Raw genomic sequence first — 12280 nt, 5'->3', positions numbered from 1 at the left:
CTAGGGGCTGGGGAGCCAGAGGGGAGGGGCCCTTGGTTTGCAGGCCTAGGTGAGAAGCCAGCAAACTCTGCTCTGGAAAACTCCCCCCACAGTGCAGGAGGCGGGCACGGCAGAGGCCTGGCAAGTACCTGCTCGGGAGCTGGCTGGGCCCTGCCCACACGGCGGCAAGGACCCGGTCCTGGCAGGAGCACCATGAACCCTCCTTAGCATCAGGCTGGGGAACGCACGGCCAGCAGGCGTGTCTCCGTGTGCTCACTGCGTGTGCAAACATGTCTCTCCATGTACTCGCACATGCAGGTCCACAGGCACGGTCCAGTCAGCGGCCAAGCCTGACACAGACGGAGGAATCAGGGAGTGCCCCACACTGACCTAGCGCACCAGCTTTAATGCCAGTCTGGAGTGTGGCACGTACAGACACGCTACCCTGGCCACACACGTCCAAGAGCCTCCGCCCCGGGCAGCTCCGGGGGCAAGTCCGGAGGAGCCCCCCAGCCATTGGAGGGTGGGTTCAGCAGGCAGGGAGCTGACGGCAGGATGCTGGCTGGCGCTGCTCTCCCAGCCGGGCCCGGGGGGCTGCAGGGCCGAGCGAGGTGGGTGCTGCGAGGGGCCCATTGCAGCCAGCCCAGACTCAGAGCGAGGAGGCGGCCCTGGGGGGACGCTCGCTGCCAGCCCGCGTGGCTCAGAGCAGGGGGATGCGGGACGGCTCCCAGAGCCGCCGGGCCAGGTCGCAGGCCTGCTGGATCACACGCTCGGCGGGGATCACGCCCAGGTGCAGCGTCAGCAGCTCGTAGCACTTCACCCCCTCGGCCGGCTGGTTCTTGCTGTAGTAGCGCAGCAGCTTCCTGCACAGGAGGAGACAGCGGTCAGGCGGGAAAGCCCCTGCAGGGCCCCGGTCCAGCCCCCAGGGGCAGCGGAGCCTGGGCCTTGGACCCACCCCAGATCAGACGTTGTGCAGCACACACGTCCCGTGGCCCAGCCACCCCATCCAAGGACAGGCCCCGAGGGGAAAACAACAGCAGCCAGACTGGGCCAGACCAAAGGTCCATCTAGCCCAGCATCCTGTCTGCCAACAAGGGCCAATGCCAGGTGCCCCAGAGATATACCCCTCTCACAGAACTGGAAGGGACATTGAAAGGTCATCGAGTCCAGCCCCTGCCTTCACAGCAGGACCAAGTACGGTCCCTGACAGGTGTTTTTTGTGCCTCAGATCCCTGGGAATGAACAGAACAGGTGATCATCAAGTGATCCATCCCCTGTCGCCCATTCCCAGCTTCTGGCAGACAGAGGCAGGGACACCATCCCTGCCCAGCCTGGCTAATAGCCATTGATGGACCTGTCCTCCATGAATTTATCTAGTTCTTCTTTGAACCCTGTTATAGTCTTGGCCTTCACAACATCCCCTGGCAAGGAGTTCCACAGGTTGACTGTGCGTTGTGTGAAAAAACACTTTTTTGTTTGTTTTAAACCTGCTGCCTAGTAATTTCATTGGGTGACCCCTAGTTCTTGTGTTATGAGAAGGAGTAAGTAACACTCCCTTATTTACTTTCTCCACATCAGTCATGATTTTATAGAATTCGATCATCTCTCTCCTGTCATCTCTTTTCCAAGCTAAAGAAGTTCCAGTCCTTTTAATCTCCCCTCCTACAGAAGCTGTTCCATACCCTTCATCATTTTTGCTGCCCTTCTCTGTACCTTTCCCAGTTTCCATGCATCTTTTTTGAGATGGGGCGACCATATCTGCACATAGTATTCCCCACACTCCGTGACAGCCTGGCCCGGGAGCCTGGAGATCTGGATTTGATCCTTGGTTTATCGGGAGGCTCCTGTAATCTCAATCCCCGGCTGAGACATGGGGACATGGTGAATCCCTGTCCTGGGGCGTGTGGTTACAGCTGCTTCACTTAGCGAGGCCAGGCGTTGAGCACCCAGACAGGGTGCCGCAGGGCTCAGAGCCCGCATACTGCCAGCTCCCAGCCCCACCTTACGGCTATGGCCCATCGCAGGCAAGGGGCAGCCCAGAGCTCTCCCCATCCGCTGCTACCCAGCCAGTGGCCAGGAGAGGACTTGGGGACAGGAGCTGGCTGGGTCCAGCACCCACCTGTAGTAATCCCCTGCCAGCATCCCGATGGGAGCAGAGTCATCGGAGAGAACAGGAACCTCGATCACCTCCAGCTTGTAGCCCTGCGTGGCAAAGGGACAGCTGTGAGGGGCTGGGGGCTGGCCACGCCACCTGCAGCGGGGGGCTGGCTGCGTGGCCTGGAGCTCGTGTGCAAGGGCAGGGCTGAGCAAGCGCTTTGGAGAGCCCGGATGCTGGGCCGGGGCCTAGCCAGAGGTCCTGGGGGCTCAGGCACAGGCCACGGGGTGATCTGCCAGGCCATGGGGATTGCGTGCCAGGGCCTCTCCATTTCTCGGAAGTGCTGCCAGGGCAGGCAGGTCAGAGGCCAAGGGCCCCCGACGCACCAGCTCATTCTCGAACCAGAGGAAGTAGGAGCAGTAATAGTCGCCGTCCCGCAGCGTGAGTGTCGTGTAGCCCTTCTGCAGGTACCGCCGTGCCAGCCCGATCAGAGACCAGACCTGGGGGGAGAGGAGGCAGCTGCAGCCGGTGCAGAGATCCCCCCACCCCACGGCTCTGCTCCCCTCTCCTCCCCCTCGGAGCCCTGCTCCAGCCAGAGCCAGGGCGGCTCCTACCGAGCGCCCTGCTTCACCAGAGCCAAACTCCCCCATCCCGCCTGGCTCCCACCATCCTAGCCCTACAGCTGGGCCCGCACCCCCCAAACCCAGGGGATCAGCGTCAGAGCCCAGGGCTGGTACCTTCTTCTTGATGAAGGCAGCCAGGACACCCTTGCCCAGCTCCGAGGTGGAGTCCTCGGCCACGTTGAGGGAAGGTGCCACCATCTGCCCGGCGGTGCGGTCCACATAGATGAAGTGCACCAGGCCTGGGAAGTCCTCCAGGTACGTGGGGGCAGGTTAAGGGCAACCAGCGACTGCAGGGAATGTGGGGTGGTGCCCAGACACAGGGAACCCCCTCTGCCCATGGGTGCCCTGCTGAACTGCCCTGGGCAATGGGGAGCTCCCGCGAGCCCCCGAGATGGCTCCTGCTCTCTGTCCCCCCCCCGGTGATAGGAACCCAGGTGCCGACAGCCTCCTGCCCACAGTCCCAGCAGCACCTCCTGTATCCCCCGAAGGCATCTGGGGGCGCAGAGGGGGGCTCTGTCCACAACCCCGTGGCGTGGCCTACTTGGGGCCAACCCAGTGCCCCTGGGACATCTCAGAGACCCCTGCCCTGTGGGTCCCAATGTGGCTCGTTCAGGCCCCTTTGTGCTCAGTGCCAGCTGCTGGCTCATCTCCCCAGCGCTGAGCAGAGTCCAGCCCTGCTGGTGGAGAGATGGGGCGAGCCCCCCCCCCGCTGTGCCAGCTCAGCCAGGCCAACTGCCCCCAAGCCTGCCTGGGCAGGAGAAGCCGACCCCCAGCCCTGGCTGCACCGCGGGGTGGGAGGCGCCTGCTGTCCCGCGTGGGGCTCTCTGGGCGGATGTGACACCATGGTGATGTTCCGCTTGCTCTTCACCAGCAGGAAGTCCCTCCAGTCCAGCAGCTTCTCCCTGCGGAGGAAGGGCCTGGCCTCAGCACGGAGCCCCCTCTGCCAGGCCAGGCCCTCGGGCTCCCTGAGCCCAGCGGGGGGCACCGCGCTGACACGGGGATGCCGGCCATGGCTGGCTCGTAGAGGGGATGGGGCACGCGCCTCCCCGGGGGGCCCCACAGAAGAGCTGCCCGCCCAGCTGTGCCCTGGAGGTGCCTGGGGTTCAAACCTCCCTGCCGGTGACAGGGACATGTACTGGCTAAACCCGCCAAGGTCTGCGGCGTCCTCTCCACGCAGGGCCCAGGCCCGGGGCTGGTTTCCAGCCACTTCCCCACGAGGCCAGTTGAAGTCCCAGACTCCGCGCCCCCCGCCAGCAGCCCCCTCTCTCCCCTCCCCCGCAGCCCAGCCCCCCCCACTCACCGCACCAGCTTCTGGGCCCAGTCCTGCAGGCCCTGCGCCAGGCCCTGGGTGGGCAGCGAGGTCAGGAAGAGCTGGCGATAGACGGAGCAGAGCTGCCGCCTCACACTGCCGAGCGCCTGCAGGAGCCTGGAGGGAGACAGCCCCTGAGAGACGTCCCCACCTGGCCCCAGCCTCCCCTTCCCCCATCACCCCCCCAATCGCCTGCCCAGACCCAGCCGCCCTGTACCCCGGTTTTCTCCCCACACCCCCATACTCACTCCCTGGAGCTCCCGGACTCGTGTCTGGAGAAGGCTTTGCTCTTGAACTCCAGCCAGGCGTTGTGTAACTAGGACGGACAGACAGGGCAGCCGTGAGGCCTGCAGGCCGTGCCAGGGTCCCCGACCGCCCCGCAGCGCCGCGCTGGACTCCCACCTGCATGTCCTGCCTGCCCAGCTTCCTGACAAACTTGTCCATCCTCTGTCGCAGCTCAGCCAGGACTGGGTGGGTGCGGGTGGGTGGCCCCACCTCCTGCCCCTCCCTCAGCTTCTTCTCCAGCATCAGGAACCCATCCAACAGCTGGTACAGGGAGCAGGCGACGTGGGTGCTCGGGCTCTGAGTGAGTGTGAAAGTGGGAATTGGTTTGTACGACTTATGAGTCCGGCATGCCTCAGTTTCCCCTGCGCTGCTCCCCCGTGGGTGGGACAGGACTGTTTGCTCTCAGGACAGGCTGAGACAAGGGTGGTGTCACCTGGCTGGCCTGGCCTGGCCCCAGATCAGTGGAGATTTGAGACGCCGATGGCAAATCCAGTCCCCAGGACGCTGACACCCAGCGCCCCAGGGGACAGATCTCCCCACCTCTGCGCAGGGAGGCTGAGCCACCCCCTCCCCCCGCCAGCTGGAGATCAAAGGGCTGGGAGGGAGGTGGGGGGCTCAGAGGGGGCTGCTGGAAGGAGTCGGACAAAGGAGGCCCCAGCCCGACAGAGCTGGAACCCAGGGGCTCCCTACAGCCTGGCCGGGCTCGGGGCTCCCCAGAATGGGCCGTGCTGGAACCTTCAGTTCTCTGGGCGACCCGCCGGCCGGCCTGGGCCATGGCCAGTTACCGAACAAACCCGACTGTCTGGTGGCGCTGGGGGAGTCGCTGCGAACGCTGGGGCAACCTTCAGGGGCTAATGCCCAAGCCTCCCTCGGGGTCTGTCCCAGCTGGACCCGCTGCCTGGAGCTAGGGGGGGTAGGAGGGGGGCTGCAAGGCCGGGGGTCCAGGCCAAGGAGGTGGGGAAGCAGCAGGGCTCAGCCAGGAGGGAGCACGAGACCCCTGAGGCCCTCCCAGACACTGCTGCACAGCTGGGGCCGTAGCACTGGCCCTGTGGGTCTGTGGCCAGGGGTCAGGCTGAGGCAGGCCAGGCTGGGCAGCTTGCTCCAGAGCCAGCTCACCTTGGTCAGGAGCACCAGCGAGATGCCAGGCCACAGCGGCAGGCAGTACATGGTGTGGGGCACCATGGGGCAGTAGCCCTCCCGCAGGTTCGCATCCAGGAAGATCCTTCTGGGGTTGGAGGCACCGGGCATTGGGGGCACGAGGGCCTGGAGCGAGTCTTCTGCCACCTGGGGAGAGAGAGCAGCTGGCTCGGCACCCGGCATTGGGGACGGGACCCGAAGGGTTTACAACAGGCTGGTCTGCCACGTCCCACGCAGCGAGGGCAGAGCTGGTGGCACCGCTCCCGGGAAGCTGCAGGCAGGTGTGGGCAGGCGGGAGGACTCCCGGGCAGAAGGGAAAGGGCGACAGGTGGTGCAAAGGGGGAAAACAGGCTGAGTCTTGGAACAAACTCCCCACAAGAGGGATGGATCCGGCTGGGCGCTCAGACCCCCCCAGACCTTCCCTAGGAGCTCGTCACGCAGGGAATTCAAGTCTGGACAGGGCCCTGGGGCAGGTGCTGCCTGGCCCGGCCCAGGCCCAGGCCCGCTCCAAGTTCGGGGCAGGGAGGACGGGGTGGGGATTGCGGCGATGGCGAGTCTGACAGGCCCAGCCTGTGGTGAGGGGCTGGAAGACGCCTGGGGGGTGGGGGTGGGAAGAGCTCTGGGGGAGAAGGGGCTGCAGGAGCCCTGCAGAGACCCCTCCTTTGGCCAGGCCGGGAGGCGCGTGTGCTGGGGACGAGGGCAGGCTGGCAGGGCCGGACCGCACAGCGGGACGTGGGCACCGTGGGCTCTCACAGGGTCACGCTCAGGGCGGGACTCTCACCTGGACATCAGCAGCATCTGCCTCCCCAGAGCCCGGCGGCTCTGAGCCCTCCGACCAGCTGGCGCCTCCTGTAGGCAACAGAGCAGACAAGGAGCCAGCTGCCCCCAGCACTGCATGCAGCCAAACCACCCTGCGGGGTTCCTGCCCTGGCCTCTGGGGTGCTGGGTGGGGGCTCAACCTCCACACAGACACCTCACCCCAAGCCCAGGCCTCCCCCAACATCCCCCGGCCCCAGCACTCCTGGCACAGCCCCCTCATGTGCCCCCATGCTGGACCTGCAGCCTTTGGGGACACAATCAGACTCCCTCGTCTGCCCAGGGACTCACCTGTGCTCTGCCTGCTGGGCGAGGGCTGGGGGGTGAAATACTCCTCGGGAATGGAGATCTCGTCCGCATCCTGCAAGCGAGAAGGGAGCCAGCTCAGGGGGCAGTGGGACCCTCCCCGCAACGACAGGGTGGGTCAGGATGGACCCCCAAGGGGCAGAGCGGTGAGGCTGGGCTGGTTCCTCGGCCAGGGCACAGTCAGGCTCCATGTAGCTGGATTCTATCAAACACCCCTTGTGACACAGTGGGGGATTTTCTTGGGTTCCCAGTGGTTTGCATGCATGGGGGGTGGGACTCAGTGTCCCCGGGTGTTACTGGTTTAACAGGGGAGGGGAGAGGGAGTTTGTTGGGACACAGGACCGGAGAGGGAACTTGGGACCCCGGCCGATGGCCTGGAGGATGGAGACCCCAGTGACTGGTGACCTGGCGACCCAGAAGCCCAGCTCAGGAGTCACAGCTGGTTCTGGCCAGTGGGAGGACAATGGGCTGCGAAGAGAGGAGAGGAGACCCAGGCGACCCTGTTTCCCTGGAGAGAAGAATGGACAGAGGGGGCTTGGGGTATCAGATACCCAGCTGGGGGTTCAGGGCTGGAGGGGGGAGCAGGCAGAGCCCCCCTGGCTGCAGGGAGACTGGGATGTGCTGGGCTGAGGGAGGCCAGGCCTGAGGCCCTGAGTATTTCCTGTGCTGGGTTCAGACGCTCAATAAACCCTCCTGTGTTACACTGGCTGAGAGTTGCTCCGGCCTAGAGAACAGGGGGCATCATCCCCTTCGGGGGCGGAGGCCCGGGGGGCCCAGAGCGCGGGGACTCCCTGAGGGGCCCACGGCAGAGACAGACGTGCTGAGGCTCAGAGAGGTGCGGCTCCGGGAGGCGGAGGGACCTGGCCCCGAGAGAGAGGGGCCCCCCGGGAAGGGCTGTCACACTGAAAGGGGCCCCCCCACGGGGCCCAGAGTGGGCAGGACTTGTGAGTCCGTGACACCCCTTAGCGCAGGGTTTCCAGACCGCTGTCCCCCGGTAGGAGGCTGATTTGTTTTGTGAACTCCCAGGTGTCACCTCTTAACCGTCTGCCTACAAACCCAGCGTAAAAATACAGCCGTGTCCCAGCACACTAGTACTGCACAATGGCTGCCTGTCTCCTCCTTACCCCAGAATCTTCAAATAAATCCACTGGAATATAAATACTGCACCTGCCTTTCAGTGTCTAGTATACGGAGCAGTATGAACTAGTCATGGGCTGTATGAAACTTTAGTTTGTACTGACCCCCCTAGTGCTTTTTATGTAGCCTGCTACCCAGCAGGTCCTGCCCCCACCCCTCCAGGTACCAGCAACGCCCCTGCACTGCACTGCACTCCGGTCACAGCGAGCGCTTTGGGGCTCCGCCCACACGTGCAGCTCCTGGGGTGTGATCCCCGCCAGTGTGTGTAAAGGGGGCATGAGCCCAAGCAGCTCCTGGCACCACAGGCCCTGATCCCAGGGCGGGGGGGAAGACATGAGCCCAAGCAGCTCCTGGCACCCAGGACCCTGATCCCAGGGCGGGGGGGAAGACATGAGCCCAAGCAGCTCCCAGCACCACAGGCCCTGATCCTGAGGGGGGGTGGAAAACAGCTCTGGGGACCCTGCCCCTGCTGGGGCTCCAGGCGACCACAATACCCCCAACCTCTGTGCCAACCCCTGGGCACCAGGCCCAGCCGGCCCCACATACCTGCTCCTCTGCCTCGCTCCCGGGGGTGCTATGTGGGCCTGGGCTCTTCACTGGGATGCTCTCGCTGCTCTTCGGTCTCTGGGGAGTCAGCCCCCCCTCTGCCAGCTGCAGGGAGAGCAGGAGAGCTGCTTAGAGGGGTCCAGCCCCCATCGCAGAGGAGCAGCCCTCCCCCGCCAGTCCCGAGACCCATCGCCCAGCCAGGCCCAGGGCAGGTACCTGGGGGCTCAGGTCCTCGTCTGCGCTGGGGCTGGGACACAGGTCCTGCACCAGGAGGATGAGGGTGAGCAGGTCGGCTGGGCGGATGGTGCTGGCACTCCGGCTGCGGAGAGAGGCGGCCCGTGAGCGGGTGATGGAGCTGCTGTTGCAGGAAGGGTCCTGGGGGGGGATCTCACCTGGAGTAGAAGGCCAGCAGCTTGGTGTGCACCAGCAGGAAGGCGTGCACCACCTCCTCGCCCCCGCGCTGCCCGCTGGCGTTGATGTGCTGCACCACCTGGCGCTCCAGGAACTCGATGCACTGCTCACACAGCTGGGGGTGGATCAGCCGCTCCACGGCCTGCGGGCAGGGTCACAGGGAGAGACCCAGCGCTGAGCTGGGACAGGGCAAGGGGACCCAGTAGCCTGGTGGGGCAGCTCCCGGCCACGCCAGCCAGGGAATGGGAGGAAACCCAAAGAGATCCTGCACTCACGCCCCGCGGCACCCCCTTGGCTCCACCCAGGCCCCTCCAGCACCACCCAGGCCCCCCTCAGGGCAATTCACCCCAGTCACACCCAGCACCCACAGCCTGCTAGCCCCCTTCCCCAGGCTAGGCCCCCTGCCACCCCGTACCTCCACGGCAAAGCTCTGCTCGGCCTCCCGCAGGCTGCTGTAAGTCTGGAGCAGGCCCTGGAACAGGGCCCACACACGGCTGCGCTGCTCCGAGTCCGCCGGCCGCAACCTGGGAGCACAGCCGCCGAGTGAGCCGATCCCCGTCCAGGAGAGACGGGCCTGTCCCAGAGATCGCCCCATGGGCCCCTGCTTGGGCCAGGTCTCCTCCCCAGGACCGAGACACACTGCTGCCAGCCGCTCGCCAGGCTCCAGTCGCTCTTCCCAGCCCCGAGCAGCCCTCCTCTGGGCTAGCAACACTCCAAGTGACCCAGCATGGTGCACGCTCCACGCTGGGACCTGGCCTCCCTCCAGTCCCATAGCCTGCAGCACAGCTACAGGCTCCACATTCGCCCAGATCCCTGCACCTCCCAGGCACAGCATCGGAGCCCCACAGCCCCAGGGACCGGCCACAGTGCTAGCTCACCAGTCAGGCGCTGGCTGCAGCGCTGACGTGTGTGTCTGGGTGAGAGGGTCTGTCCAGCCCCTCCAGGCAGCGCCAAATGCCCTCCCGGCCCAGCCAGCCACTCACTCCTTGCAGACAAGGTGCGAGTCCAGCGTCACCAGGCCGAAGTGGGCCTCGGCCAGTCTCCTCAGCACATAGAGCTTCCGGCGCAGGTCGTCCTCGCTCTCCGAGCCGTCACCGTTCACCGCGATGTACAGGCACTCCCCGAACTGCAGCGTGCCGGCAGGGCCAGGCAGGAAACAGCAAATCCCCACCCCCGTAAGAACAACTCGTCCCGGCTAGGCCTGGGGCAAAGCTCCCCCACGGCCGGCCCTCGTCGGCAGGGAGTGGGTCTCCCTGCGTGTCTGCTTGGGAGGGTCCCCCGCCGGGGGTACAGCCCAGGGACCCTGCACGAGGGACCCTCCCCCCCGCCAGTGACCCAGCGCAGGGCTCTGCCCAGGGGCCAGGCCGGATGGCAGCTGCGCCCTGACTGGGACTAGCCGCACAGTGCCAGAGAACAGCCACAGGCTCCCCTTGCCGGTGGGTGCTGAGCCCGGGGGCGGGTCCCTGGGCACCGTTACCATGTGCAGCACGTAGAGGTGGCCTCCGTCCTCAGCCAGGAAGCAGGTGTAGGTATCCGAGAGCCGCTCCAGCAGCGTCACGCAGGAGATGATCATGGGGGCGAAGAGCGTGTTGAGGCTGTCCCCAAAGGCAGGCGGCTGCAGGGCAGGGACAGAGACGGACGGGCCATGAGCCAGTCCCGCTCCAGCTGCTCCTCCTCCACCCTGCCCCCCCGCGCACCTCCAGCACAGGGCCCTCAGCCCAGCCCCTCCCCCAGCACCAGCTGCACCCCCGCGGGGCCCTGGAGCCGACCTCTGCCTACGTCCCTCGAGGGGGCCCTCAGCCCAGCCCCTCCCCCAGCACCAGCTGCACCCCCGCGCCCTGGCCTGACCTCTGCCCCACCTGCCCTCAGCCCCGCCCCGACCCCAGCACCAGCTGCACCCCCGCGGGGCTCTGGAGCTGACCTCTGCCCCCCCACACTCGAGGGGGCCCTCAGCCCAGCCCCTCCCCCCGGCCCAGGGGGCTTGCTGCACCCCCGTGAGACCTCTCACCTTGCGCCCCCCTTGCTCCGACTGGCTGAAGCGCCGGCGCAGGCTCTGTGTGAACGCCTCGTCGGCCCAGCAGAACAGCAGCTCAGCCCCCTCGCTGGCGATCAGCACGCACTTCATCTGGGGGGAGGGAAACCGGGGTCAGCCCCAGGAGCCCTCCCGCCCCCTGCCCAGCTGCGCACCGGAGCCTCCTCTCCCGCCCGGCTCGGGGCACACCCCAGAGCCACTCGCAGCCAGGCCCCCAGCAGCACGTGCCCGTGCCCCAGGTGCAGGGTGCGAGACAGGCCTAGGGCAGCGCTCGCTGCTGCGGGACGGGGGCTCAGGAGGCTCCCCTGGCTCAGCGCCCAGGTCCCTCCGTTTGGCTCAAGGCCTCTCCCCCGCTGCTGGACCGGGTGCCGTGGGGGGGGGGGCAGACGGGGCTCCCCCCACGCCAGGGCCGCATCGGGCACTTCCAGACCCGCCGACACAGGCTGCCACACGGGCCACGCCCACAGGAGCCGCCTGCCTGGGCGCCCTCGGGCCAGTCCCGTCCCGTGCCTCAGTTTCCCCATGACCGGGGGGGCTCATTCCCCTGCGGGCGAGGCCGGAGCTCCCCGGGCCGCGGGTACAGGGGGCGGGACACCGCACGGAGCCGGGCACGGGCGGGGCTGACCTCGGCGGCCCCCGGGTACCGTGTCCGCGCGCTTCCGCCTCCGCCACCGGGCAGGTCACGTGACCCCCGCCCCGCTCACGTGACCGCCCGGTCCCATTTCAGAGCCTCCCGCCGCCTTCCCCACAGCGCCCCCTGCTGGGAGAGGCCGGGGCCGCGCTCCCACGGGCGCCCCCCCGCCGACGCAGAGCCCCCGCGGGGGTCCGGGCAGTGCCTGGCACGTGCTGCCTGCGGGGGCTCAGGGCCGGGGGGGGCTCAGGGCCGATGGTTCCCCCTTGAGCCCCGGCGGGAGAGAGACCCTGGCCCCGCATGGCAGGAGCTGCCCCCCCCATCACAACATGCCCCAAATCCTCTGCAGCGAGAGGCTCCAGCTGCCCCCCACCCTGCCCCCACCCAGGGGCCCTGTGCTCTGCTGCCCTCCAGCAGCCTCCGGGAAACCGGCTGGGCCCGGCCGGGGGCTGCTACAGGGCAATAGGGCCCTGGCTCTGCCCACGGCGGAGCCGAGTCCAGCATGGCCTGCTGGGCTTGCAGGGCCTGACGGGGCAGCTGCCCCCCACCCTGCCCCCACCCAGGGGCCCTGTGCTCTGCTGCCCTCCAGCAGCTGCCTCGCCCAGGTGTGAGCTGGGGGTGAGGCCAATTCCCAGCTGTGAGGGGCTTTGCGTATGCAGCCCCAGAGCCGTCCTGGGGGGTTCCTGGTGGACTGAGTGGGGCTGGCCCGGCTTCTTGCTCACACTCCGCAGACGCTGGAGGCTGGCGGGACACCCCAGTTCCTGGGCAAGGAGGAGAACGTAAGAACGGCACGGGCCTGGCGGCTGCTGCACTGGGGTCAGGCCCAGGCTTTCACTCTCTGCAGCCGGCAGGACCCCGGGCGCCCTGGTGGTCTGAGGGGATGGCTCCAGGCTGCCCCGTTTCCCCCCCTCCCCACGCAGGCTGGAAGAGGAGGGCGAAGCTGCAGACGCGGTGCAGCTGGCAGGGGGCAGGC

At 67.0% G+C, this 12280-nt stretch overlaps 1 protein-coding gene across 3 annotated transcripts; it reads right to left on the bottom strand.

Moving 5' to 3' along the window:
* Positions 1-369: 369 nt before the first annotated feature.
* HPS1 (HPS1 biogenesis of lysosomal organelles complex 3 subunit 1) lies at positions 370-11403 on the bottom strand. Of its 3 annotated transcripts, none has more exons than XM_039482156.1 (19): positions 11302-11403; positions 10653-10769; positions 10122-10259; positions 9628-9770; positions 9060-9168; positions 8626-8786; positions 8450-8552; positions 8234-8338; positions 6536-6605; positions 6210-6277; positions 5408-5575; positions 4409-4588; positions 4255-4322; positions 3998-4123; positions 3535-3599; positions 2812-2957; positions 2461-2574; positions 2099-2181; positions 370-842 (listed from the first exon to the last, which is right to left on the bottom strand). In XM_039482156.1, exons 2-19 carry the CDS (start codon positions 10767-10769, stop codon positions 680-682), a joined length of 2127 nt encoding a protein of 708 aa, XP_039338090.1. In that variant the 5' UTR covers positions 11302-11403; the 3' UTR covers positions 370-679. The 3 variants fall into 3 exon arrangements, with proteins under 3 accessions (XP_039338090.1, XP_039338091.1, XP_039338089.1); XM_039482157.1 differs by having other exon boundaries at positions 11321-11340; XM_039482155.1 differs by lacking the exon at positions 11302-11403 and adding an exon at positions 11187-11300.
* Between the last annotated feature and the right edge of the window lie 877 nt (positions 11404-12280).

Source organism: Mauremys reevesii, linkage group 7 (genome assembly GCF_016161935.1).
Source record: "Mauremys reevesii isolate NIE-2019 linkage group 7, ASM1616193v1, whole genome shotgun sequence".
Lineage (NCBI taxonomy): Eukaryota > Metazoa > Chordata > Testudines > Geoemydidae > Mauremys > Mauremys reevesii.
The sequence above is the reverse complement of the archived record's forward strand: the minus strand, read 5'-3'. Positions and strand labels throughout refer to the sequence as shown.

What these genes read in the sequence shown, in the direction of transcription:
- HPS1 (XM_039482155.1), bottom strand. Translation starts at nt 11,216, where the DNA reads ATGAGCCCCCCCGGTCATGGGGAAACTGAG. An exon ending in CCGGTCATGGGGAAACTGAG is followed by an intron (nt 10,770 to 11,186) that starts GCACGGGACGGG and finishes CCCTCCCCCCAG; the next exon opens with ATGAAGTGCGTGCTGATCGC. An exon ending in TGGGCAGGCAGGACATGCAG is followed by an intron (nt 4,323 to 4,408) that starts GTGGGAGTCCAG and finishes TGTCCGTCCTAG; the next exon opens with TTACACAACGCCTGGCTGGA.